At 38.4% G+C, this 26,375-nt stretch overlaps 1 protein-coding gene across 7 annotated transcripts in view; it reads left to right on the top strand.

Annotated features, from left to right (window-relative positions):
- EYA4 (EYA transcriptional coactivator and phosphatase 4) overlaps window positions 1–26,375 on the top strand; it is a 262,387-nt gene that overhangs the window by 217,665 nt on the left and 18,347 nt on the right. For all 7 annotated transcript variants that reach the window (XM_032651137.1, XM_032651136.1, XM_032651135.1 and 4 more), the window contains 3 exons: window positions 2,274–2,410; window positions 3,859–3,942; window positions 22,679–22,768. In XM_032651137.1, coding sequence (XP_032507028.1) covers window positions 2,274–2,410; window positions 3,859–3,942; window positions 22,679–22,768 — 311 coding nt within the window. The remainder of the gene's footprint in view (window positions 1–2,273; window positions 2,411–3,858; window positions 3,943–22,678; window positions 22,769–26,375) is intronic.

Below are 26,375 nucleotides of genomic sequence, written 5' to 3'. Positions count from 1 at the left end.
CTTCCAATTCATTCGAGTAGCTGAGTTGTTCCTGCCAAACCCCGTCTTTATGGATGCAGTCAACAGTCAACCACCCATTACTGAGCACAGTAACTTTGGGATTTTGCAAGATTTTGTCTATTCACCTCTTGCACTGTGGCAAGAACAAAGCTGCCTGATGAAAGTTAACTCCTGAAAATTGATCTATCATGGATAGAAAGATAGGTCTTAGGGAATGTCAACCAAAAAAATCTTATAAGCTTAATAAATGTGTGTTAATTTGAATCAATCTTTTATCTGAAAAAGAACATTTGATTGGCAGGACCTAGTAACCTTAGAAAAATTCTGTTTTATAAAAATAATTGAAAACAGAAAACATTTTGTGTGATATTTTTAAAAAGTAGATGTGTGTTTAAATACCCAAATCCCCATCTAACGCCTATACACGTAAGCTGAAACCTGATTTACTATGACATAGGGCTATATTCAGCATCGTAACTAAAGATCCTTTTATTATGCTTTCTACTCTCATGCATTCGATAGCAGAAACCCATGCAATGAACTGTGCTAGCAATGTTTTAAGAGCAAATAATATTTGGAACACAGACATTTTTTTGATGCTGTCCTGACATGCACAGATGTTTCCCAAAGAAAACATTTGACCGTTAGAAATTATTAGAGGTTAGCTATGTAAACACTGTTTACCTAAAACATCTCAGAAAAAATGTTACCTAAGTGTGATCTAGTTTGTTCAGATGTGTTTATTTAGATTAATAACTGCTTGGCTGTCCTCATAATTATTTTACTTTAATTTTTATGATAAAGCATGAGAGTCATAACATCTTTACTTTTAAAAATTGTGTAACTTTAATATAGTTTGCCATTGGACTCTCCTAGACATTTTAACATTATGCATATGATTTCAATTAAACATAAATCAGATTTATCTCAGTAATACAAAAAGATAGCTGCTATTAACCAGGCTTTAGTATACAAAGAAACTGAGATTCAGAGAGACTGAGTAAAATGCTTGAGGTCATATAGTAAGTCCAACTCTTGTTACTTGTGAAGTTTTACTGCACCTCACTGTCGCCTTGGTGGATTTATCTTAACACCCTCTCCTACAGACTTGCCACTGCTCTGTACTCTCCACCTCATAAGATCCTGCATCACTAGCTTTAGACGTGTCGGACTTTTGGGTATCTGTGGGACATGCAGAACCCAATTAAACATAAAGTCTGAAACTTATGATTTGACTTGGTATGATGTATGGGTCATCACGTAGAAAGTGACTGACCTATGAGAGGGTTAGATTGCCCACATGGTGTGGAGTGGGGAAAATGATCAAAGGAGACAAATGTGCCGTCCAGTACTGTAGCTGCTGACTTCAGTCTGTACTAGCCCCATTACAAGGGCTTAATAGGCACGTGTGGCTAGTACAGATTGAAGTCAGCTCTAAGTGTCATATACACACAGGATTTTGAAGACTTAGCATGAAAACGAGATTATGTAAAACATGTCATTTTTATATTTATTATATGCTGAAATGATAATGTTTTGGATATATTAGAGCAATTAGCATATAGGAATGAAATTAATTTTACATGTTTCTTTTTACCTTTTTTTTTGTTTGTTTTTTGTTTTTTGTTTTTACCTTTTTTAATGCAGCTTCTAGAACATTTAAAATTATATGTATGCGTGGTTACATTCGTGGCTCACTTCGTATTTCTGTTGGACAGCACTGGTACACGCTGTTCTTTTAAGATGGGTCCTTTAAAAAGAAAACGTAGCAAACAGATAGCTTCTAGATAGAAATGCAAGGTCAAAGGGAAGGACTTCTCAACTTGTCTGTGTGCCCCCCGCCCCCAGAAATGGGAGAGGTTGAAGGGAAGGTAAGAGAGAGTTTGAGAAGTGGAGTGTGATTATTCTCTAATAGGTGAGGCACGGAAGTCATATTTGCAGGGGGAGGGATGGGATCTCATCCTCAGACATAAGGAGGTGACAACAGATCTAAATTTAGATAAATACATAGGTGGGGATAGAGATGGGAAGTTGAGGGCATCTGGAGTACAAAACGTCTTCAGGTTTAATAGATCACATAGATCGAAACTAGGAGAAAGCTGTGTGACCTGCAAAATTTTGACTGAATTCGAATTTTGTATATTTGTGATTATAAATCTTTCTTGTCATAAGGAATTTTCTGTTGTAGGATTTGTTAAAATCATTAATCATGAAGACTCATACCTGATCTAAAAATGAAGTGCTGTCCTTGACAGTATTCATGTTATTTACAGGAGAGTTTGATACTGTGCAGAGCCCCTCCACACCCATCAAAGATCTTGATGAGAGAACGTGCAGGAGTTCTGGGTCAAAGTCCCGAGGAAGAGGCCGGAAAAGTAATCCTTCCCCGCCTCCGGACAGTGACCTGGAGGTATGCTGACTTCTCCTTAAAAGGTGTAATGTGATGTTTCATTTTACTGAATGATATATTCTATACCGTACAGTTCTATAAAGTTTCAGACTTAAAAGAAAAAGATATATCATGAAATGAGTGGACCTACTATGAAGTAGGCATTTCACAGCTCTGAAATTGGAGATTTCGTCCATTATAATGGCAAAACTAAAAACAATAACAACTTAAAAATCATAATGCTCTATAAATTCTAGGCCTGAGATGGTTGCATCTTTTGATCCAAAAGACACAAACAGAAGGCACAAGCAGAAATTTGAAAAATAAAGCCATTGTTTGTGGAGTATTTATCTGAGAAGCACTCTTTCTGGGAGTACTAGGGTCATGAAAGATGTTTACATGAGTCAATAAATATTAAAAGGTAAAATTAATCTGTATGGAGAAAAAAAGGTGTCATCAGAAAATAAGAAAACTTCCAATCATTTGATACATATGTTAAAATTTGTATACCTGTAAAAATTTCCGTGTGTCATTGTTTCCAGTTGGGACAGATCTTTTGAGATATCTCCATACTAAGCAGGTTGTTTTTATTATGAAACATCAGAAGAAACTATTCTTAACCGTAATGTGTTACTTCTTACACAGCTGCATATTTTAACTGTGAAAAAAAGCTAAATCTCCAGATTTAGTAAAGTCAAGTAATAGCCCTTGTTATCTCTTCGTAAGAGATCATTTCCTTGATGCGAACAACAGTAGTAGATTCAAATGCCTTCAAGAACCCAGCAGGTGATATGAATGAGTGAACTGGGCTAGGGGGCCAACAGACTGGGAAGAGTGGGGAGCACTGGCCCAGTCTAAAGGGACCCCTGCATCATTGCCAGCCACATGGACTGTCAGCCACCATTGCCACAAACTGGAAGTTTGTCTACTGCAGTCAAAACCCTGAACTTTGTGTGAAATCTTCTAATTTCAGTAATTTGAAACCGTTCAAAACACTGTGCAGGCCAAACAACCCATCTTATGACTTAATCTGACCCAAGGGTCCACACGTCACAATTTCTATTTAGGGATTGTTCATTGATTCTTTAAAATATTTTTAAAAATATAATTCTTTGCATGGATTACAAAACTTCATGAATTCATGAGACATAAAATTTTATAAGAGCACACTTCTATGATAAAGTCCAAACGTGTCTTTTGGGTATTAACTGCAAGTACATTTTTGAATGAATGCATTCAGATTAGGACATCACATTTTTAAGCCTTATTATTTTTGTCACTCTTGTTCCTCAGGTTTTACAGGGGTTAGATTTGACAGATTTGGAGGAAAAATTAATGGAGTAGCATAGATTTCCATATAATAGTATCAAGATTTTATCCAAAAATAAAGTGAGAGGTCTTCTACTTGTAAAGAGATTTCTGTTTCCTTAGAACTTGATGATTCTTCGATATTTATCTTTTTTCTCCAGCGTGTGTTTGTGTGGGACTTGGATGAAACCATCATTGTTTTCCACTCACTGCTCACGGGATCTTATGCCCAGAAGTATGGCAAGGTAAGAAATCAAGAAATTTTACCCCAAGACACCTTGTTAGAATTTTATTTTAAATAAAATCAAAAGCCATTTAAAAATACCTTGTAGTGTTTTTATTGCAGTCTGTCAAGTCTGCTCTTAATTATTTATTTCCAGTGGCTCATTGTTCTTTAATGTGAACTGGCAAATTTTACAGAACTTAATTAGAAATCATATTCTTTTTCCTTTCTTCATAATAACTTTGAATTTTCTACATGAAAAACCAAGCTTATTACCCTCACATAATTATTTTAGAAAATGTTTTTGTAAATTGAAATGGACTTTAAACATTATAATACATATATTATTGTCTAATAGGGGAACCTTAAGAAATTGTTTGGATTAATTTGTTGCACCAAATGTTGCTATAGAATGCCATTTGAAATAAGGAAGTAATCTTTTGTCTGACAGATCCTTTGCATTTATAAATATAAGTATTTTTGGGTAACTTTGAGGAAGCATATTATAGAGACTGGGACTAATACCCCGTCACACGTACAAATCCAGAGGCAGATGTTCTCATTACTTTCCTTTGTCTCTTGCCATTATTTTCATAGTCAGTTTGCTTCTTGTAACAGTGTTGTTATACACGTGTGTGAGTCTGTTTCAAAGAGTGATGCACCTGCAACAGGTTTTTCAGCTAGAAACACAGTTGTAGAGGCCATTTGAGTCTTTGATTCTGTAGGGCTCACAGTCTAACCAGAGTCAATTCACAACATGTTGGCCTGCCTTCAATTACTGTATTCAAAGTTGTATCTGACTTTGGTTCCTTTTCATGTGACACTTACAGAAGTGTCTCCCTTCATCTTTATAGTGTCACATTATTTCATAGGGCCTCATGTTAGCTCAACATGCAGTTTTTAACATCTTCTAGACTAGTTGTGATGAGCTAATTGCACTCAAGCATTTCCTCCTAAGTTGCGCTCTTGGTGAATTTGCATTGCATGTGATTCTTAGTATAAGTAATGAAAGTTGCTAAACATATGAAAGGTAACAATTTTATTTAGTGACCATTCAGAAAAAGGAGTCTTAGCTCCTTTATCACAATCATCATCATCTAAAACAGTGATCTCCAAAGCAGGATGTATGCGTATGTGCCAGATATACACAAGGTGCTTCACTGAGATAAGGAGAGAAAATAACACATTTATACCCTGCAATTTCTATCCTTATCTGTTTCAGTACATGTAAATGATTATAACTTAAAGAATATGTATGTAATTTATAAATAAATTAACTGTACATAAATTGGTGGCACACACTCAAAATTCTATTACTGATAGAGCATACAGTCTAAAAAGTTTCCAGATAATAATCTAAAGCATTTTCTTCTGAAATAATTTTGGCTTATGTGGAATACACAGTAATCCTATTGAACTGATTACAGTATTTTTGTGCAAATTTTCATATTAGATAAATGTTTAAAATAAACAGCCTAACTTGAACACACAAATCCAAATAAAAGTTCCCTTCAAAATAGTCACCATTGGAGGCTATACCTAAGTATCCATGTTGCTTCCATGATGCCAGATCAGTGGTGGGACTCATCTTTCGGAATTACCTTTAGATTTTTAAAATATTTCCTGACTTCAAATCTTCATCCTTTTGTGGTAATTGGGATATTTAGAAGTAAAAGGATGATTTGAACCCGAGACGATAAATAAAGAGCATGGTCAAAATGTCACTATATATATATATATATATATATATATATATATATATATATATATACACATTTTTTTTTCCCTTTTCGTCAAAAATATCTTAAAGTTTCTACCATCCCAGAACTGAGTGCGGCCTTCTATTTGGGATATGAAGGGGTACCAGTAAAGAAGCAGAGGGGTGGTAAACCATCGAAAAACAACATCAAATAATGAAGCTGCTTTTCTTGAGTGACTGATAAACTGGCTCTAAGAGCAATTCCAAAAGCAAAGGTCTCCTACTTCCCTCAGCAGTGGTGCATCACTGAAATAACCCATCACCTCCCAGGATGGCCACCTGGTCATGCAGCATTCATCTCACAAACAAGTTCCGTTATTTTCAAGTACTGTCAAAAAGCTTTGTTCGCATAGAAAAGAGAGACATTCTCTATGCCTACAGAGGCTTAACACAGCTGAGCTTGCAGAAACGGTGGGAAAAGTGAGGGGAAGAAGGAAACTAATGTTTATTTAATGCCCACGATGTGCCAGCATTAGGCATCACAACAATTTTAAGGGGTGGGTTCTTCTCCCCAATCTGTACGTGAGGAAACGTGCTCAGAGAGGGAATAAGATGTGTGCAGTCACACAGCTAGTCAGTGGTAGTGATGACTCTTGGGGCCCTGGACTCTTTGACCTCAAAGCCCATGTCGTTTCTGCTTATAGAACATCACATGGCGTAGACGATTAAGCTAACATGAACACAATATACAAGTGACATTTCCTGAAAGGAATAAGGACAATTACTGAGGTACTGTGAAGGCAGTTGTGTGAGTTCTCCTTTAAGTTGGAATGATTCTAAGTATCTTCTTGTAGACAAGTGGGATAGTTTTCCATCAAAAGGGAAAACTTAAGAAATGTTCAGTGAAATAGAGTGTGGTAGACAGATACCAGTACCTCATGGTGGTGCAGAATCGGAATAGGATCAGAGGCACTGTTGGCAGGGTGTGGGGAAGATAAGCCTACATTTCTAGAACACCTACCATGTGGTAGCACCCGTGTTTGGCATTTCACAAGCAGTAGGGATGGGGGAGAAGGACAAGAGCCTTTGAGTCAGAGAAACCTAACTTTGAAAACCCAGTGCGGACGCTTACAGTCTTCTGACCTTGGGCAAATTACTTAATTCTTCCGTCTCCATTTCTGTAACATGGGAATAATACTATCTATAGTGAAGGAGAAGTAAAGAGACTACCATGTTTAATAGCTTAGCAGAACACTTGGTGTGAACTAACGCTCACAAAAATTGTAACTGTGATTAGTCACTTTCACAAATGTTATCCAACTTAACTCTTATAATTACTCTACTGTAACGTATTGTGATCCACGTTCTGTGGATGAGGAAACCTGGGTTATTGGAGTTTAAGAAACTTGACCAAGGTTGAAAAGTGATAAATGCTGGTACGAGTATTGGAAACCAGGTCATTCTCATAACAAAGCTTTGTCCTTAATACTATTCTCTGCTACCGGAAGGGGGCCTGCTGGAGTTGACCATGTTGAATAATGGTTTCCTCCAGGAAATTAAAAGAAATTAAAGGGAAAATGTTTTTAAGCTCTATTTTTTTCTAATCAAAATGAAAATTCCTTTATTGAGTTGCATGAAAAACAATTTAGATGACCATGTTTATTGAATTATTATTTATTTTTTAAAGTAATTTGATCATTGACTTTTTTCTTAATGTCAATAAGGAAATTGGTGTTGCCTTTTAGCTAATAAGACATTAATATTTTGGCATGTTAAGAAGTGACTAAATAAAGGATGTTGTTATATGAGGCCCATCTTGCGAAGCTGGGGACCACATGTAGCTCAGGGGTCATTTGAAGGGGACAGAGAGGGTATTGGGTAGTTGCAGCTTCACCACACACCATAAATAAACTAGAGCTCCAAGGACAACTGTGTTCATCCAACAGATATTTACTTAGCACAGGTACACATGCTTCCTGCTCTCATGGAGCTTACAGGCAAACAAGGTAACTTCAGATTATGGTAACTGCTCTGAAGACAATAAAACTAGGTCAGACGCAGAGTGACTGGGTGGGTGACTGGGGAGAGATGACATTGATGCTGACACCTGAATTACAAGAAGGAGCTAGCTGTGCAGATTAGGGGGGAGAGGAGTGTGGAGGGGACCGTTCCAGGCAGAGGACATAGAAGGGCTCTGGGCAGGAGCAATCGTCCAGTGTTCCGGGAATATAAAGGAGCAGTGTGGCTGGAAGGTTGTAAACAAAGGAGAGTAACGCAAGGTAACATAAGGTAAAAACAGAGAGACAGGCAGGGGGCCGCATCAGGTCCAGTGTCTGCCGTAAGGCATTTGGAATTTATTCTAGGTGCAGTGGAAGTTGTTGTAGGGTTTAGGTTGAATTGGGACCTGGTGGTTTAAGATCGGCTGCTGCGTGGAGAAAGGAGTTTAGAGGAAGAAGACCGTTTAGGAGACTGCTGCCTGGAGAAAGGCTTCTTGAGCTTGAATGTGAGTCCCTGACCCTCAGGGATTGTAAAACCCAGAGTTTCTGATTCTGTAGGTCTGAGGCAGGGCCTGAGATTTCACCTTTGGAATAAATTTTCAATAAAGCTGATGGACCATGCTTTGGGAACCGCTAGAAAAGAGCATTTCCCCAACATTTTTCTTGGGAAAGCGAGTTCCAAAGTATGTTAATTGATAGTCTTTGTGGAAAAAAAAAAAGAACCGTGGCCAAATAAATTTGAGGAATACTTGAATTTTATGGCCATTCAGTATATGTTATCATCTTAAAGGTCCTGAGATGTTTTACAGTTAAGAATCCTTTGCAACCATGTTTAATTCCTCCATTCCCAAGTGTCTAAGTAATGACCTTGAGGACCGACTGAAATGAGGTCTTTCTGGTGATCAGTTGACAATTCAGAAGGACTTTGCCAATAGCGAAAGTGACCAGGGCCATTATTTCTGCTGAGGAAAAAAAAGACCCCTGTACTACGTAAAATTTATCTAATCTTGAAATTCTTAATGTCTTCAGTCCTTTTAATTTCTCGGATCAGTCTTGTTTCCACCATGTGCACTTTCAGAGTGTAAAAGTTTTGTATAACATAGTGATTTTTCTCTTCTTTTAACCAGAGGATCTTTTGTGTTCGTAGTATATCACGCTGAGTATCTTTATATAAAACATATGAGGGCAGATCTGCTCTAGGTGAAATGTAGAAGTTGGGGGACTGGAGACATCCCATTTCCCTCACGTAGACAATCCCTTCCCCCATGGTTCTCAGTCACCCCAGAAAGGTTTCCTGAGTCCTGAGGGTTGCTCAGAACATGTTCTGTAGGGCAGTAATCCAGCTGAAGGAGCACCAAACTAGAGGTTAGGAGGAAGTCCTGTGCCTAGATGTACCTTAAGCTACTCATTTAACCTCTGAGCCTCTTTTCACATCTAAACATGGTTATAATCCATTTCCTTCCTGGAGTTACCGGATGGATTAAATGATATAATGTAAAAAAATATATATAAAAGTAGCACTTAGCTCTGAAAACTATCATCCATGTCCTGTAGCGGAGAAATTTAATGCACTATTTCCCCCAAAAGGGGAAATGACAAAGGCAGAAATTTCCAGACATGCAGAAGGTCAGTGTTTGCACAAAGTGGTACTGCAGTGGCCTGAAACATAGTGAGCTGAGAACTGGAAATATAAGCGCCAGTGGTGTAAAATCATGACCTGCCATGACCACACCTACCTACCTATCTACCTATTTTTCTCTCTCTTCCCCACCTCCAACCCTGGTAAAAACAAACAAACAAACAAATAAGTAAGTAAGTACCATTTTTGAGCTCTTGCTATGTGCCTGGCACTTTTCTGAGTGGCCTGTTAAATGCATTACTATCTCCTTTGCTTTCACCACCACCCTATGTGATTGGTACCACGTCACACAGCTCGCAAGTGGTTTGGCCAGCCGGAACCCACGTCTCTTCCACCTGCTCAGGATCTCTGCACTCTTTTGGCCTCATGTCTTTCCCCACCACCTACCAAAATAAAATTCATGGAACATAATAATTTAGGAATGCCATTTTTACTCATAAATTGCTCTGCGTAACTAACTTTTGTGTTTTAATTAAAAGAAACCTTTAGAAAAATCCTGCTTCAGTTTATAAATAAATAATATTATGAATTTTCCAAGGATCTTCCTAATATGTGATCACTTTGGACCCTGTTCAGTTGTCAACACAACATGTTCTTTTCCCAAGCAGAACTATTCCTGGATATTTACCGTGATGGCAAATGAGGGATGTCAGTATTTGAGTTCTGCTGCCTGTGGAGCTGGTGACGGGCTTTGCAGCTGAGCACCAGCTGGCATGTACACCTTTCAGCACTGCACAGCTCTAAAGCAGGAGTTTATAAATTTGGCAGGACGCAGACCAGGAATCATCCATCATCTGTTAGAGTTTATGAAGATTATCTCTATTCCCTGATTAATTGTATATAGTATTTTACCTGATAAGTTGCAGTAATTCCTCTTTGTTAGAAGGAGGAGTGAAAGAAGCTAAATAAATTGTGCTTTAGGGATCTGGTTTATTTTGAAGCATTAATGTGTCATGTGCTATGAGGCCATGATTCTCTAAAAGTCATTCCACAGGAAGGATGCAAAGGAAATAGCCCAAGTCAGGTAAAAGACTGAAGGAAAAGTGAACAGTTATATTGCGAAACTGAAATCCAAGCTCCCAAAACTACTTGCTCATTTTAGACAACATCTTATATAAAAGGAGCACTGGAGAAATGATATGTTCATCAGGATAAATCCACTGGTTACTTTTATATTAAACAATCTACACACACTTATGTGGAAAGGCTTCTGAAACAGCACAAGCTATATTTTAAATGATGAGATTGTCATGAAGATAAGTACTGACTTATGTGTATGTCACCTAAGGAGAAGCAACATGATTTGCTAGAATGTGGTTTGAATGAATCAAGTGTTGGAACCATGGATTGGAGGCCACTCTGATGGCAGCATGCAGGTGACCACCCCTCTGGGCATAATGGCTAGAGCATTCTGAATTTGGAGGGAGAAGGGACCTGAGCTTAAATTCTATCTCCACTTCCTACTATGCATGTGACCTGGGGTAGTTTATTTAGTCTTTGTGAGCCTCAGTTACCTTTTATATAAAATGGGGAGAATAATAACTTCATAATTTGATTAGAAGGGTTAAATGAGTCAGTGCATTAAAACTCGGCACATTACCTACCACAGAGCAAACATTCAATGAGTGTAACCCGTTTTATTTGGTTCCAAGGAAATCTGAATGTTGAGAAACTGAATTGGGGGGAAACTGGGTGTTTTATCCAAAAATGTATGTGTTGTTTCATCTCATAATGTGAGATACTCAGCTCAATGTTGTAGAGAAGAGCGTGACTAGAGAGGGATCATGGCACATATAAATTGAATGAATGAGGAATTTACAAGTCTCAAAAACTTTAGTGATAGAGAACAGACTTGTGGTTGCCAAGGGGGAGAGGGGGCGGGGAGGGATGGATTTGGAGTTTGGGACTAGCAGATGCAAACTATTATATATAGTATGGATAAACAACAAGATCCTACTGTATAGCACAGGGATCTATATTCAATATCCTGTAATAAACCATAATGGAAAAGAAAAATAAAGTGAAAAAAATGTTAGTGTTTTTCATGGTTGCTCATAGTATATGTGTTTAAGGGCACACATGCGTGTGCATGTAAACATAGTATAGTTGACCCTTGAACAGTGCGGGGGGTCAGGGGTGCCGACCCCCCATGAAGTCAAAAATCTGAGTAACTTTTGACACCTTAAAAACTTAACTGCCAATAGGCTGCTGTTGACTGGGAGCCTTACTGATAACGTAAATGGTTACCACGAATTTTGCATGTTGATGTATTATATACCGTATTCTTAGAGTAAAGTAAGCTAGAGAAAAGAAAATGTTATTATGAAAGTCATAAGTAAGAGGAAGTACATTTACAGTACGGTACTGTATTTATCAATACCATACGTTTGTCATCTGTTTATAAGGTGAGTTGTCTGTCAGTACCTATGTCAGTATTGTCGTACATGGTATAAAACACTGTAGATGTGATACACGTTACTAACACTAGACATCAAAAATGAAAAGATAATGTGAAAAATAAATTCATATTTATTTACAGACATAACGATTCATGCACTGATAACAAGGCAGCGATGTGATTGCTTTATGATAGCCTAAGTGTCATCGATATGGTTGCTTCACAGTAGCCTAACCTATACACTGATGAATGAGTCATTGTAAAATTTTTATGACACACAGTACTACAGTCATATTCTTAATACAGTATTGGAGACACAGTCACATTAAAACAAACAAACAAACAAACACTTACCTGTGACGATAGGCTGATACGCAGTTTCTCCAGTTAATAGAGAGGGGCGTACTGTACAGTAATGTAATTCTTTGAAAGCAAAGTTATAAAACAGTAAGAAAACTAACACATTATTAATTTTATATGATATATCGCTCACCTTATGCACACGTAAGGATAAGCTGTTCACTTCAATACAAGTCTTTGCACACGATGTTCTACAAGACAAAAACGTAGGCAATGGTGATTATGGGACAAAAATGTGTCATACAGTTCTTGCCGTACAGTTATTAGATTTTCACACGAAGACATTCAACACACAGACACAACAGCTAAGGTTATTAACTGTCTGTCATGATGATTACTCTTCATTTAGTGGAAGTGGATCGTCATAAAATTCTTCATCCTCGGCCTCTTTACAATGAGTAGGCTGAGGACGAGGGAGAAGAGGAGGGGTTGGTCTTGCTGTCTCACCAGGCGGCAGAGGTGGAAGCGATGGTGGAGGTGGAAGGGGAAGCAGGAGAGGCAGGCACACTCAGTGTAGCGTTACGGAAAGACAGCACAATTTCTGTCTGACTTTTTTTGCTTTTTTGTTTTTCTAAAAATGTTTCTATATGGTACCAATCTTTCCATCGTTTGCTTTAGTTTCAGCGCCTATATCATAGAAGGGTCCATGTCTTAAAAGAGATCAAAAGCAGTTTTGAATAATCAGAACCTTCTGCCAGACTGCCTAATGTCATTTTGTTTCCTGGCACTGCTTCTTCTATGTCTTCTTCCTCGTTGTCTGGCACTGGTTCAGATGCACTCATCTCCATCAGTTTGTCCCCTGTTAATCTTTCTGATGTGGTGTCCGTTAGCTCTTGAATTTCTCCAAGATCTCTATCTTGAAACCCTTCGCCCTCACCTCTCTTTGCCGTATCCACCATCTCTTTCATGATTTTCTTGATTGGCTCTGTCGTAAATCCTGTGACGTCATGCACAACATCTGGACACAAGTTTCCCCAGCAGGCATTTATTGTTTCTGGCTTGATGGCTTTCAGGGTTTTTTCTATACCAGTGATGGCATTTTCAATGGCATAATCCTTTCAGACATTCATGATGTTCTCTATTGAGGTTCTCTTCCATAGCATTGACAATCCTTTCCATAGAGTACCATATATTATGAGCCTTAAAGGGCCGTATGACCCCCCCGCTCCCCGTTCTGGAGACTGAATTAGAGATGTTGTGTTTGGGGGCAAGTAGACCACTTTACAGTGCCTTCAGTGTTGAACTCATGGGGTTCTGGGTAGCCAGGGTCGTAGTCCAATATCAGAAGGACTTTAAAAGGCATTCCCTTACTAACAAGGTACTTCCTGACTTCAGGGACAAAGCCTCAGTAGAACCAATCCAGAAAAAGTGTTCTCATTGTCAGGCCTTCTTTTTGTACAATCAGAAGACTGGCAGCTGGTGTTTATCCTTTCCCTTCAAGGCTTGGGGTTAGCAGCTTTATATATAAGGGCGATCTGGATCATAAACCTGACTGCATTTGCACAAAACGGTAGTATTAGACTGTCCCTTCCTGCCTTAAATCCTGCTGCTAGCTTCTCTTCCTTGGTGACATTTGTTTTTCCAGAATAGGGCAGTTTCGTCTGCAGTAAAAACCTGTTCAGCAGATATTCTTTCTCCCCAATGATTTTCTTAATGGTGTCTGGGAACACATCTGCTGCCTCTTGGTGTGTGAAGCTGCTTCTCCTGTTATCATGACATTTTTTAAGCCAAACCTCTTTCTTAAATTATCAGACCATCTTTGCTGACATTAATTTCTCCAGCTTTAGCTCCTTCACCTTCCTTTTGCTTTAAGTTGTCATTTAATGACTTTACTTTTTCTCAAATCATATTAGAATCTACACGTATGCCTTTCTTATAGTAATCCTGAACCCACATCAAAGCTGGATTTTCCACGTGAGATAAAAAGGTATTTCTGAAAAAGAGCAAGGTTTTGAGCCTGCTGATGTAACTGCAGCGATGGCTTCATGAATCTCCTTTTCTTCTTTACAATGGTCTTTACGCTCGATTTACTTATCTTGAGATGGAGGGCAACCACAGCTGAAGAACTTAAGCTATGGTACATATCAAGTAATTAAACTTTTTTTTTTTTGTCATGTCAGGATTTTCTCTGCTTCTTGGGAGCACTTCTAGCATCACTAGGGGCACTCGTCTGGGTCCCCTGGTGTTATTTCAGGTTTATGGTATTGCAGTAAACAACGCAAAATACGCGAGAGCTGCAAGAGATCACTTTTTACTGCAAAGTGCAGTTTACTGGAGAAATGAACTGCTCACGAGGAGTTGATTAGCCTCACTTGGCATTTAAGCGGATACTTGTAACACTTGAGCTCACTGAAATAGTAACAGGAGGTGGCTATGAAATTACTACAGTAGTACAATATGGACTACAGTTAATTTTTTCAGTTATGATTTAATCCTGCATTTAATCCTGTTTGTATACATTTCTCTTGACTGTGAACAGTGCCGTGAACAGTCTGTGTGTGCATAGGTTTTGATCAGTTTTAACTTTTTAATAGATTTGTGTGTATCTTATGGTATTAAATGATAAAATAGACTAGTATCTCTATATAGTTTATGCATTCATGATATACCTAATTTAATTTTTTTTTTCAATATTTCTAGGCTATGTGGTTGGTCTGGGAGTTTTTTTCAAATTATCGCAAATCTCCAAAAAATGTTCGAGCATATTTATTGAAAAAAAATTCCGCATATAAATGGACCAACAAGGTTCAAACCTATGTTGTTCAAGGGTCACTTGTACATATGTATGTAAAAGTAAAGCTAAATCAAAGACAGTGACACTTCTCAAACTCTCATAGAGAGTTTGAGAGACAGTGAAACTTGAAATTAATATACAAGAAAGATAAGTGGTTATTCATTTCTTAAAAGCACAAACTTCTGGAGGCACCTTTTATAACCTCCCTGAAGTTTCAATCTCCGTTTATGATCTTCGCTTATGAACGTTCAATCTCACTCTGTATGACAGTCTCTAGTAAGTCAGAAAGAGAAAAATAAATATCGTATATTACCACATACATGTGGAATCTAGAAAAATGGTACAGATTAACCAGTTTGCAAGGCAGAAATAGAGACACAGATTTAGAGAACAAACGTATGGACACCAAGGGGTTGTAGGGGGTGGTGATGGTGGTGGTGGGATGAATTGGGCGATTGGGATTGACATGTATACACTGATGTGCATAAAATAGATAACTAATAAGAACCTGCTGTATAGCACAGGGAACTCTACTTCACTTTGCTGTACAGTAGAAACTAACACAACATTGTAAAACACCTATACCTCAACAACAACAAAAAAATAAATAAATTTTAAAAAAGCATTCCATCTCACATCTTGGGTGTTGGAGGGAGGCAGATTACATTATTACCTTGCCTTAAATTTCCATAACTCATCATTAACTTGTCTTTTTCGAAATTCATGTCTCACTTATCTTTTATACAGTCTTCCTCTAATATACCACCCACCTTTCTCCAAGTCCTGAGGCCTCAATTGGGTGGGTTGATTTGCCATCTCTGTCACTTTTCTCTCAGTCCTATGCTTTCTAGCTCATCCTTCCATGGTCATTCTCACCATTCTCTTTTCTTCTCCCTTTCCATCCGCTTGCTATGCTATACTATTATATATTGTATAATATAAATATGATACTTTACTAGTTTTTATTTTTAAAAGTATTTATGATATATTATGGGCTGGAAGCAAGTTCCATCAATCCATAATCTCTACGATAGCAGTAGTATAGCATAGCAACTACAGTTGTAGCATATTACTATTGCTGTAATTCCCCTTGAAGTATATTTAATCTGTTATTAGTTTAATAAATGTGGGTGAGCATTATTCATTGGATTCTCTACTGATCGAAACAGTAGAAGCTGGTAGTGGTAGGTAAGCTGTGTGATGTCCCCTTCATGACTTCTGATTACTTAATTTGACTACTGTTCAGTTGCAAATACATCAAATACTTGGATTTTGAACAAATCCTTTTAATCCAGAGGAAAAATTAACTAGTTTTACACCTTTACCTGCTCCCTAGAAGGTCGTTGGCTACATGACTAAGAAAAGAGGCACCATGGGTCCTCTGGTCCTTGAAGTTAAGTCCACAGATGATCTTTATGGAGGTGAAGGTGGGGCAATTCACTCTTACTCATAACTGTGAGCTATTTCCAGGGAAGCCTAATTCCCAAGAAATTACACTGAGTCACCATGCTCCTCAGTAATCAGACTGATTCAGGTCATAAGAGTCTTTTGGAAGCGTCTCAGAGGCTTAACTCCTGGGAAACCAGAAGGCCATGCCAGCTCTGGTGTTCCCTAACCATCCCAGACCTTCAGGAGAGCTCTTAGACCAGTGCTTTATAAATATTAACATGCATACGAGTCACCAGGCAATCTGGTTAAACTGTATCTTCTGCTTCAGTAGATCTCCGGGGTAGGGTCTGTGATCTGCCTTTCTAACAAGCTCCTAACTCAGTGCTGCTGGTCTGTGAGCCACACTTTGAGTAGAAAGATCTTAATCACTGATTCTCGGTCTTGTGTACATTAGAATCACTGGAGAGCTTTGAAATTACTGATGCATGAGTCCCACCTCAGAGAATACCTGATTTAATTGGTACAGGGTGTGGCCTGGGCAGCAGGATTTGTCAAAGCTCCCCAGGTGCTTCTCATATGTGGTCAAGTTCAGGAGCCTCTGCCTCAGACGTCATCATCCCAACCCTGGATGATGCTGTCACCCCGCTTTTGCATAAAGTCTCATCATCTTTATGCCTCTTTTTCTCCGTCAGGCTCACCTTGAAAAAAACAAGACAAATCAAAAAAACCCTGTCCAACACTCTACCTTGTACCTCAACGGCTGAACGTGGCCACAAATCTCAAGTGGGTCCCAGCACACCTGAGCTAACTCTTCCAGCTGATTATTTCAAACCTTCTCTCCCCTCAGCCCTTCAAAGCCCCCTCTCAATTCTGCATAAAACTCTTCCTCCATCACTTAAAGAAGAAAAAAAAAGCAAACTGGAAGAATCACTTTATCTTTGCACCATAACCGTATTCTCTTCCTGCTCTCTGCACCCCCATTCATGCCCTGGATCCAGGCCCTCTCACTTACCCAGTGAATCTCCTCCCAAAAAGACCTCTTTCATTCGTGAATCCCCAGTGTCCCACTTTTTCGGATTATTCCCATCACTCTTTTACATATCGTGGTAGTCCCATCACCAGAAAAGCCTCTTGAGCCGTTTTCCAGTCACTGCTCTCTCTCTCTGCTCTTCCCTCACTTGCCGGTCCTACAACTCTCTTCAAGTCTGAGAAATGACCTTCTTGCCAAATTCATGGTTTATCTTCCTGGGGTCTCTCTCACTTGTATTTGACCCAGTTAATCACTCCCTCTTTCTTAAAATCCTTGGTCCATTTCACGTCTCTCACCTGGGTCACTGTGCCTCACACACTCCCGTACACATTTTTCTCACTGTCGCCTCTGTGTATGTTCCCTATCGCCATGGCTGTGCATGGCTAGTCCCCTCCCTTTTCTCAGGTCTCTTATCCTCCACTGTCACCTCCTAAGAAAGGCTTTCCCTTCACTTCCTTTCAATAAGCCATCACCACCCATCCCCATAGCCTTCTGTGTCTGCTGACTGATTTTTTTCCCACCACCTAGAATACTACATATTTCCTTGTTTTTTGTCCATGTATTCATCAGAGGGCTCATCCAGTAATAGTATAAACCCCACAAGAGCAGGGAGTTTGCTTATTTAATTTTCTGCTCTCTGCCCAGAATTTGATCATGTCTGACACATAGTAGACACTCAATAAATACATGGAAGTTCCTAAAACCCTTCTCCAATTCCCCCTGAGAGCACTTAAGCCCACTGCCTGTCCATTACAGACAAACAACTCAATTGTAAAATTTCCCTTCTGATTCACGACTGAATGTCATGGCATTTCTTGTCGCTGATTAAAAGAGTTTAGGTATTCTAACAAACCCACTAGCTATTTCCACCTTGGTTCGTGGAGCTAGTTTGTCTTTCTTTTCCTGTAGTGAATTTGCACATCTTCTGCCTCTGTGTGCACGTGTCCACAAATATGATTCAGGTCCCAAGGGAGTAACTGTTCCAAGAGCTTGAGTTCTTAAAAAAAAAGTCCCCCATTTCTTTAAAAATACATAATTGCTGCCTCTCCTGAAATATTTTTACAGTGTGTCCCTAGAGGAGGAATTCCAGCTGATGGCCCAGTGCAGGGCAGAGGCCCATAGACAGACTGTCTGGCTCCAATTTATGCTCTGCGCTTACATGGCTAATAGGCATTAGTATTTTGATATAGAGAAGTGCTGTCCTTGATCCTGACTTGGTTATACACTGATCACATCCGGCTGAAAAGCACACAGTTAAGGGCCAAGAGCTACTCATTTTCTTCATCTCCCCTCTGTCTCTGTTTCTGTCTCTGTATCTCTTGTCTGTCTCTCTCTCTCCCCAACAAATGTCTTGGGAATAGTTTCAGTATTTTCATAGAACGCTACACAGAGTCAATTTAAATTGGCAGAGGTTCAGTTTGCCCCATATGAAACTCTGCTGTAGGCACTTTGAACCGATTGGAACTGTTATGCATGTATAATATGTATCAGAGCTACCACAAAACCCTGTTACTCACTTTATTATCCCACTTCTCCCCTCTATCCAAGTTTTCACTGTCACTTCATTGCAGACCCTAAACTCAACACTCACTACAGTTAAACTGAGGAAAGGCAGTAACCCTTGATTCGTAAGGTGCCCATAATTCTACAAACATCTAATGAAAACGAGCAAACATCTCTGTATAAAAGTTGGCTTCAATCCAGAAGTATGTTTAATTCTCAAATGCCTGATAAAGCCGTGGGATTGCAGGCTGTGGCAGCTCCTGCCCGGTGCTCTGCAAGGGAGAGGGTGTCCAACATGACAACGACACCCACCAACTTCCTGCCCATCTTTCTTGGATTCTTAAATCTGGGGGTTCTTTAGCTGGAAAATGGGGTGCTGGAATCTTGCTTACTTAGAATTAGCTATCCCAGTGACTTAGTAAACTGGAAAAAGAAAAAAAAGTAAAACCAGATATTTGAAAGTAAGCCCTCACCTGATGTTCTCTTAGAAACAAGATCAGCACCTCTTACAAGCACGGCTTTCCTTGGCTTGTGGCATGGCTCTTCCTAGCCCGTCTGTGTCAAGCCTTCGGCATAGGTGACAAAACACCTCCCTTTCAACAGGCCTTAGCAAAATACAGCCAGTTCACACTCAGGCAAACCTCAAACTGAAACGTCCCCGGTTAACCAATGAAGTTTTGCCAAAATGCTTACTAAGTCCTGGCTCTAGGAGCCTGTGTGATGTGGAATCGCCAAGCTCGAGAAACAGATAACTGCCCCTTCCTTTGCCGTGGGGTTGCATTCCAGTGGGGTGCTCAAAAACAGTTTTCATCATGTCATACGCTATGCTTCTTTGTTAGAGAATTCTTGTTGATTTTCTAAAAATTATGTTTGTTTGCGTGCCTCTCAGATGCACAAAATGCATTCTCCATGGTTTTTCCTATCACTGCTTAGGTAGCATAGAGAGCTACGTGCTACAGAAGCGTGGCATCGGTGAAAGTAACAATCAAAAAGAAACAGTACGTTTTCTCCCATCCCTGTAAATCTGATCTGTAAGTGCAAAGAATGTGAGGCATGAACATAAGAAATTGAAGAATTTTATCTAAAACTTGAAAAAGAAAAATTGGCATATCATATGATAAGACTTTAACCAATCTAGTCTCAAGAAGGAAAACCTTTTATAGAAGACATTTCTGAACCCCCATCTGAAATATATATCTTTAGGGCAGTAATCATCAGAAACATAACAGAGTCCTGTGGAGCTCAGTTTTATTGTCTTGCATCAGTGAACATTCCTCAAAAGCATAGAGCATCACTAATGGAATTATATGTTTTCATGCTATAATTACATTTGATTTTTCCTGATATTTCTGTAGGCTTTTTGTTCATGGTTCCATGACTAGATGGAATATTTACAAGTTTTCTGTGTCCTCAGCCTATTCAAACCCCCCACCCCCATAACAAAGAGAGAGGGAGTCTAGAAATAGGAATTTTTTACAGGAAGAAGACACATGTATATTTAAAAATTTTTTTACCTCCAGAGATTTTCTTTCAGCAACAGCAACAAAAACAACAACAAAGAGAAATAAGAAAAAAGAATTTTATATTTGAAGAAAACAGAACAAGAGATCCCTCTGAGTTTTGAAGCTCCTTGAGACACAAAATGGGCACTTCATATTTTTGTTTTCGTTCTTGAATGAATACTTGTTGGATAAAATGTAATTTATTTGATCTTTGGGTGCCTTGCTCCAAATGATCCTGTCACTGGAAGACAGATGAATCTAGCATAGAGTCATACTGACCGGAGGACGTAACACCGAGATGCCATCAAATATGTGAACGAGGGCTTCCCTGGTGGCACAGTGGTTGAGAGTCTGCCTGCCGATACAGGGGACACAGGTTCATGCCCCGGTCCGGGAAGATCCCACATGCCACAGAGTGGCTGGGCCCGTGAGCCATGGCCGCTGGGCCTGCACATCCGGAGCCTCTGCTCCACAGCGGGAGAGGGCACAGCAGTGAGAGGCCCGCATACTGCAAAAAAAAATAAATAATAAAAATTTTAAAAATATGTGAACCATGAGTCTCTGTTTTTGAGAAGAGAGAATGTCTAGCTATGAAATCCACAGAAATCTCCAAGAAAGAGACGTAAACAGTTGGAAAATTATGTTGACACCCAACATACTATGATTGTCCTCTCATCTTCTCCCACATCAAGTCTTAGCTTTGCTCACTCAACATCTCTGTGACCTTCTCCTCTCTCTCCTTCTCAGAACTCAGTTCCTATTCTGTAGGTTTTCATCACTACAGAATATGAGGCTGACATTCACTTCAAACATGGTTACACTCTAAGGTTTCCCCCCTCAAAGCATTATGGAAGTACAGAGGGAAAAAATTGGTGGTTGCCGTATAGGTGTGGCATAAAGAGGGTCTTCTTCTTGCAAAGTCGAGGAAGTTCGGGGGTGTTTATGAATACTGCTTGACCTGACCTGGGTTGCATATTCTTATCATAAATTGAAGTAACGTCAGCATTACATTTCCCCAAGTTTAAATACATTTCTTGAAATGCCATTTATTAGAACATTGAAAACACAAGTTTGGTTCTCTCTCCTCACATCCCTACAGTCTGGCTCCTGGCCCAGCCACTCAACCCAAATCACCCTCTAAGGTCTTCCAAAATAACTTCTCAGCCAAAACCAATAGTATCCGTCTAGATCTGTCAGCCTTGTTTGAAACCATTTTCTCCTCCCTGCCAACACCCATTCTGGTCTCAAATTCTGAGGATTTGTCCCTTCCAGGTTTCCTCTTTTCTCATCTCCAGAGTCACATCCAGAGCCGTTCTCCTTTAGAGATACTCCAACTCTGATCATTTTAAACACAAGGTTTCTGCATGACTTATTTCCCTAGCCCTAAAATAAAGGTCTTACTTTTAAAAATAAAGTCTTACACCTCGCTCTTCCAGGCTTTCAACTGTAATTAACTGTGATGAAGTACCAACTCTGGTCTTCATTCTCAACTCCTTGCTGCTGTGTAATCTCTTAGTTTCTATAAAGAAAAATTAAGTCACTTTGACTTTTTACTAATCCCCTTACTTTCATTAGACTTCTAGATGTATATATTTTATTTTTATACATTTCTATATTATATTTACTCAATTAATGTTCCTTTAGCCATACTCCACCCTTCCCTCTCCATCCCTAGTCAAATGCAGGTTAGATCAGACTCTACACATATTCAGATAAATATTGCCTGTTGATCAAAATACAATTAATAATGAAGTTAGAGCTGCCCTGCCAGCTCTTTCTATCCCACCTCCAGACGATATCGTCTGCTCTCGTCCTACAAACATCCAATGGACCTACTTTTCTCTCTTTTCTACTTATTTGTTGTCATTCTTAAAAGGACGTCCTTTTCTCTTGGTAACAGATCTGCTCCATTCTTCAGTGTCCCATCCAAGTACCTTTCTCCAAAGGACTTTCCATGGAGTATATGTAAACTGGGTCCTGTGAACTAGCTTGCTTCCTTCCTCCTCCACTCATGAATGTATAGCTTTATGTGAAAATGTATCTAAGTCATTTTTCTGTGCATATAAAGTCCTGTAAATTCACAGATGTAGCAGTATATTTAATATGTTGTAGATAACCCTTTAGAAAGGCACCTTTTCTGATAATTGGGAAATCTTTTGCATCTTAGGTTAAAAACCCAAACAGGGCTTGCCTGGTGATGCAGTGGTTGAGAGTCCACCTGCCGGTGCAGGGGACACGGGTTCGTGCCCCGGTCTGGGAAGATCCCGCATGCCGCGGAGCGGCTGGGCCCGTGAGCCATGACCACAGAGCCTGTGCGTCCGGAGCCTGTGCTCCACAATGGGAGAGGCCACAACAGTGAGAGGCCTGCGTACTGCAAAAAAAAAAAAAAAAAAAACCCAAACAGTCTCCACCTCCTTACCCCCTACAGGCATATGCACTTAAGATAATTTTAATAATAACTGTGGTTACTGAAAATTTACTTCATTATATGTGCATTTCCTTTTCAGGATCCCCCCATGGCTGTAACCCTTGGACTCCGAATGGAGGAGATGATTTTTAATCTTGCTGATACACATTTATTTTTTAATGATTTAGAGGTAAGAATTTACAGAGCTAAGAATAGTTGTATCAAACTATTAAAACTCTTATATGGTTTCTATATATGCAGATAACCTCAAGAAAACCAGAAAGGTAGAAATTTAGCTCAAGAGAACAGTAAAGTTCCTGTCAAGGGGAGACATTGTATATGCAAATATAAACAAAAGTGAAATTGTGTTAATGAATGATACATACTTACTGGTGCATATTTAGAACAAAAAGTGTCTCCAAAAAGGAGGTCTGCTTTGATGTCTCATACCATACACCCCTGTCCACTACTCCTGGTCCTTTTGGTGTCTCAGCCACAATTCATTCCATCTTTGTATCAGCATTAGCTTTTCCAGGTTACTAACCAGGATGCAATTTAGGTTAATCACTGCACAGTACTTAGTCACAAATACTGTTCCTGGTTCTAGCGTGGATCATTAATTTAAAAAATTTTTTTATTGGAGTATAGTTGATTTACAATGTTGTGTTAATTTCAGGTGTACACCAAGGTGGTCAGTTATACTTATACATATAGCCACTCTTTTTTAGATTCTTTTCCATATAGGTCATTACAGAGCATTGAGTAGAGTTCCCTGTGCTATACAGCAGGTCCTTATTAGTTATCTATTTTATACGTAGTAGTGTGTATATGTCAGTCCCAATCTCCCAATTTATCCCTCCCCGCCCTTATCCTCTGGTAACCATAAGTTTGTTCTCTACATCCGTGAATCTACTTCTGTTTTGTAACTATAGATAATCTGAAACCTAATTCTAGACATTATCATTCCCTGTTTCTTCCCCTTCTGGATAAAACCATGCAAGAGCTATTTACATAGCACTTCTGACTGGTTTGATTGCACTTATTTTCTTAATTCATCTTTCCATTTCCAACCTCAAATGAAGAGAAAGTAAAAGCAAAAACAACAAACTAAAAGAACCCAAGAAAAAATAGCCTCAGGATAGCTAAATAAGTACTGTAATAAGGTATATAATATGGGTGCTAATGATCTGAGTTAGTAGGCATTCAGATGATAAAATCAGAAATAACTGAGTAACTTGGGCACTGGACAGAAGTTCTTCTCTGTCAAGAACAACTATGCTGAAATAGATTTCTCTTTCTTTTTTTAAATGACCCATTCAAATTGCTTTTTTATCCCATGATTTCACAATGAAATTAAAGTGTTTATCTATAATCACATTATGAGTGAAGATGGGGATGATTATTACTGAATCTGCTCCTTGTGTTTGACATTTTATATTGGGCTTTCCATTAGTTAATTAACAAACTTTTGGAATAAATATGTTTATCACATTATTTTTGTAGAGAAGAAACTGTAGGGCTCACCAGCATAAAAATCATGTCTAAGGCTACCTGCTAAGTGATAGAACTGGGATTTGAAACTCTGGAGTTTGTCTGGCTCCAGAACACATACCCTGTCCCCATACCATGCTGAAATTAACAGACGTGTGCAAGGAAAGTAAGCCAAGTTAGTGCTTTGAATAAGTTTTTTTTCAATTGACGAGGTCTTAAACCCAGTTTCAGTTGCATCTGAGGCATGAGTAAAAGATGTGTTGTTCAGTATATCCCATAAACGTATGTGTTGGAAACCTGTGTAATAGCATTTTCTTTCTTGTTCTCTCTGCAGTGAGTCACTGTTTTTACTGGATAATAAAATTTAAATTCTGTTTAAAGAGGTTTTATTTTTTTCTTTAAGAGACACTATGAAAGATCAGTATTCTTGGGCAAGTCTTCCAGTTTTAGATAATAAGAAGTAATAATCACCTCTCTAAAACCTGATTTAAATTAATCTTACTACTTATTACTGTCTACTGTATAGAATGATTTTATATATACACAATAATAGGAAACACACTTTAATCTTTTGAGAACTTGAATTTTTTATACATATATGGTGATAATTTTTTAGGTTGATTTTTCTGTTGGGTAAAATGGACGAGTCTCATTCTAAAAAGAATTCTAAGATTATTACTCCTCTCAAGCCTGTAAAACACACAAAAAAGAAGTTTGATATGGTTTTATCCAAGTTTTACAGTTTTATTTCATTTCATTTATTATTTTTACTAGAAATAAATGAAATAAATGACTCTAGGTTTTAGTGGCACATTAGAAGCCAGATGGAATAAATTTACCATCCAACTTCTAACAGAACACTAAAGTGAGAACATATGATGAATTTGAATATAACTTTATATTGATGATGATGAATTTGAATATACCTTTAGAAAGTTTGATGTGAATATTGGCATATCAGAAGCATGTGGTCAGCTATGGTGCTTTAAGAATTTTTATTTTGGATTTGATACTGTATAAAATATATCTTTCAAATACCCAACAGGATCTCAGGTAGAAATAGTAACTGAGAAAATACTGGTATTGACTTTCTCGTCTATGATTATAGCTTTTTAGTTGTGCCTTAGAATGTGATAAAAATTCCATTTTACTCAAACACTAAAACTTAGTATCCAACAATAATGTACTAGATCAATGAAACGATTTAGTCTCTGCATATAAATTGATTGAGTTCTCAGATGTGCACACACCCACGTGCACACACATCCAGGTGCCCAAGGAAACTCAGAGGTTTATACTAACTTAGGTGAGATAAACAAACAGTAAAACTAATAAAATCTAAGCAATAAAATCTAAGCTTTCAAGATCATTCAGTACAGTTACATACATATCCACTACACTTCCGTATCTGATTTTGAAACTTTACTTTCTCCCAGTTTTTTATTTCAGTAAACCTCTTATAAGCAAAGATTGTCATGAGCTTCATAACTGGTATTAAGCTATGTCTGCTTCTACTGACAAAGAGAATTCCTCAAGAGAATAACTTCGTTAGCCTATTATGTGATTTCCCCTTGTGTATTTAATCTCTCAGGGTTTCTTTTCTTAACCTAAAAATCTAATTTGAGACTCAAATCCTTCAGTAGATACTGCAACATATGTAGTAGCAGCTGCTCTCACATAATTCCTTAAAAGATACAAATTTAAATCCTCTTAATAGATACTTCACTACATCCTGTCCAACTGCAGAGAAGGCAAATGCTCACACCGCTGTCCCTAAGAAGTGAATACTCTCTGTTTAAATAAAAGCTTATTTCAGTTAAAGTAACTTCCAGAAGAGAAGGCACCAGGGAGTTTGGGCTAACAAAAGTGAAAGAAGACTGCTATGGATTATAACTGATACAGATCAGTGACAACTTTGCGGTCACCTTATAAGACAAAAATTAAAGAATTTAAGATTAGTGTCAGAATTATTCCAAATGTTTGAGTTCTTTCACTGAAGTTTGTTAAAGCCAAAGCATGACACTGTTTTTACTATTTTGTGTTTTGTCAAAATGTTTCTTATAAAGTTCCTCTGAGTGAACACTAATTGAAGAACAATTATTTAGATTTTTCTAAAAATGTAAGTGATTGAAGTTCAGGTTTCTTTCACTGGACTGTAATCCTTGGGCAATGGTCCAGAGTCAACAAGCATAGTTAACTAGACATAAATTTAAAGAGAAGTTCCATTTGGAAAAGCCTCAAATATAACTTCAAATATGGAACTCACGGTCCAATAAGTTTGATATACTGATGTCCTCAGGAGTAAA

The sequence above is a fragment of the Phocoena sinus genome, chromosome 12 (assembly GCF_008692025.1).
Source record: "Phocoena sinus isolate mPhoSin1 chromosome 12, mPhoSin1.pri, whole genome shotgun sequence".
In the NCBI taxonomy this organism is placed as follows: Eukaryota; Metazoa; Chordata; class Mammalia; order Artiodactyla; family Phocoenidae; genus Phocoena; species Phocoena sinus.
The sequence above is the reverse complement of the archived record's forward strand: the minus strand, read 5'-3'. Positions and strand labels throughout refer to the sequence as shown.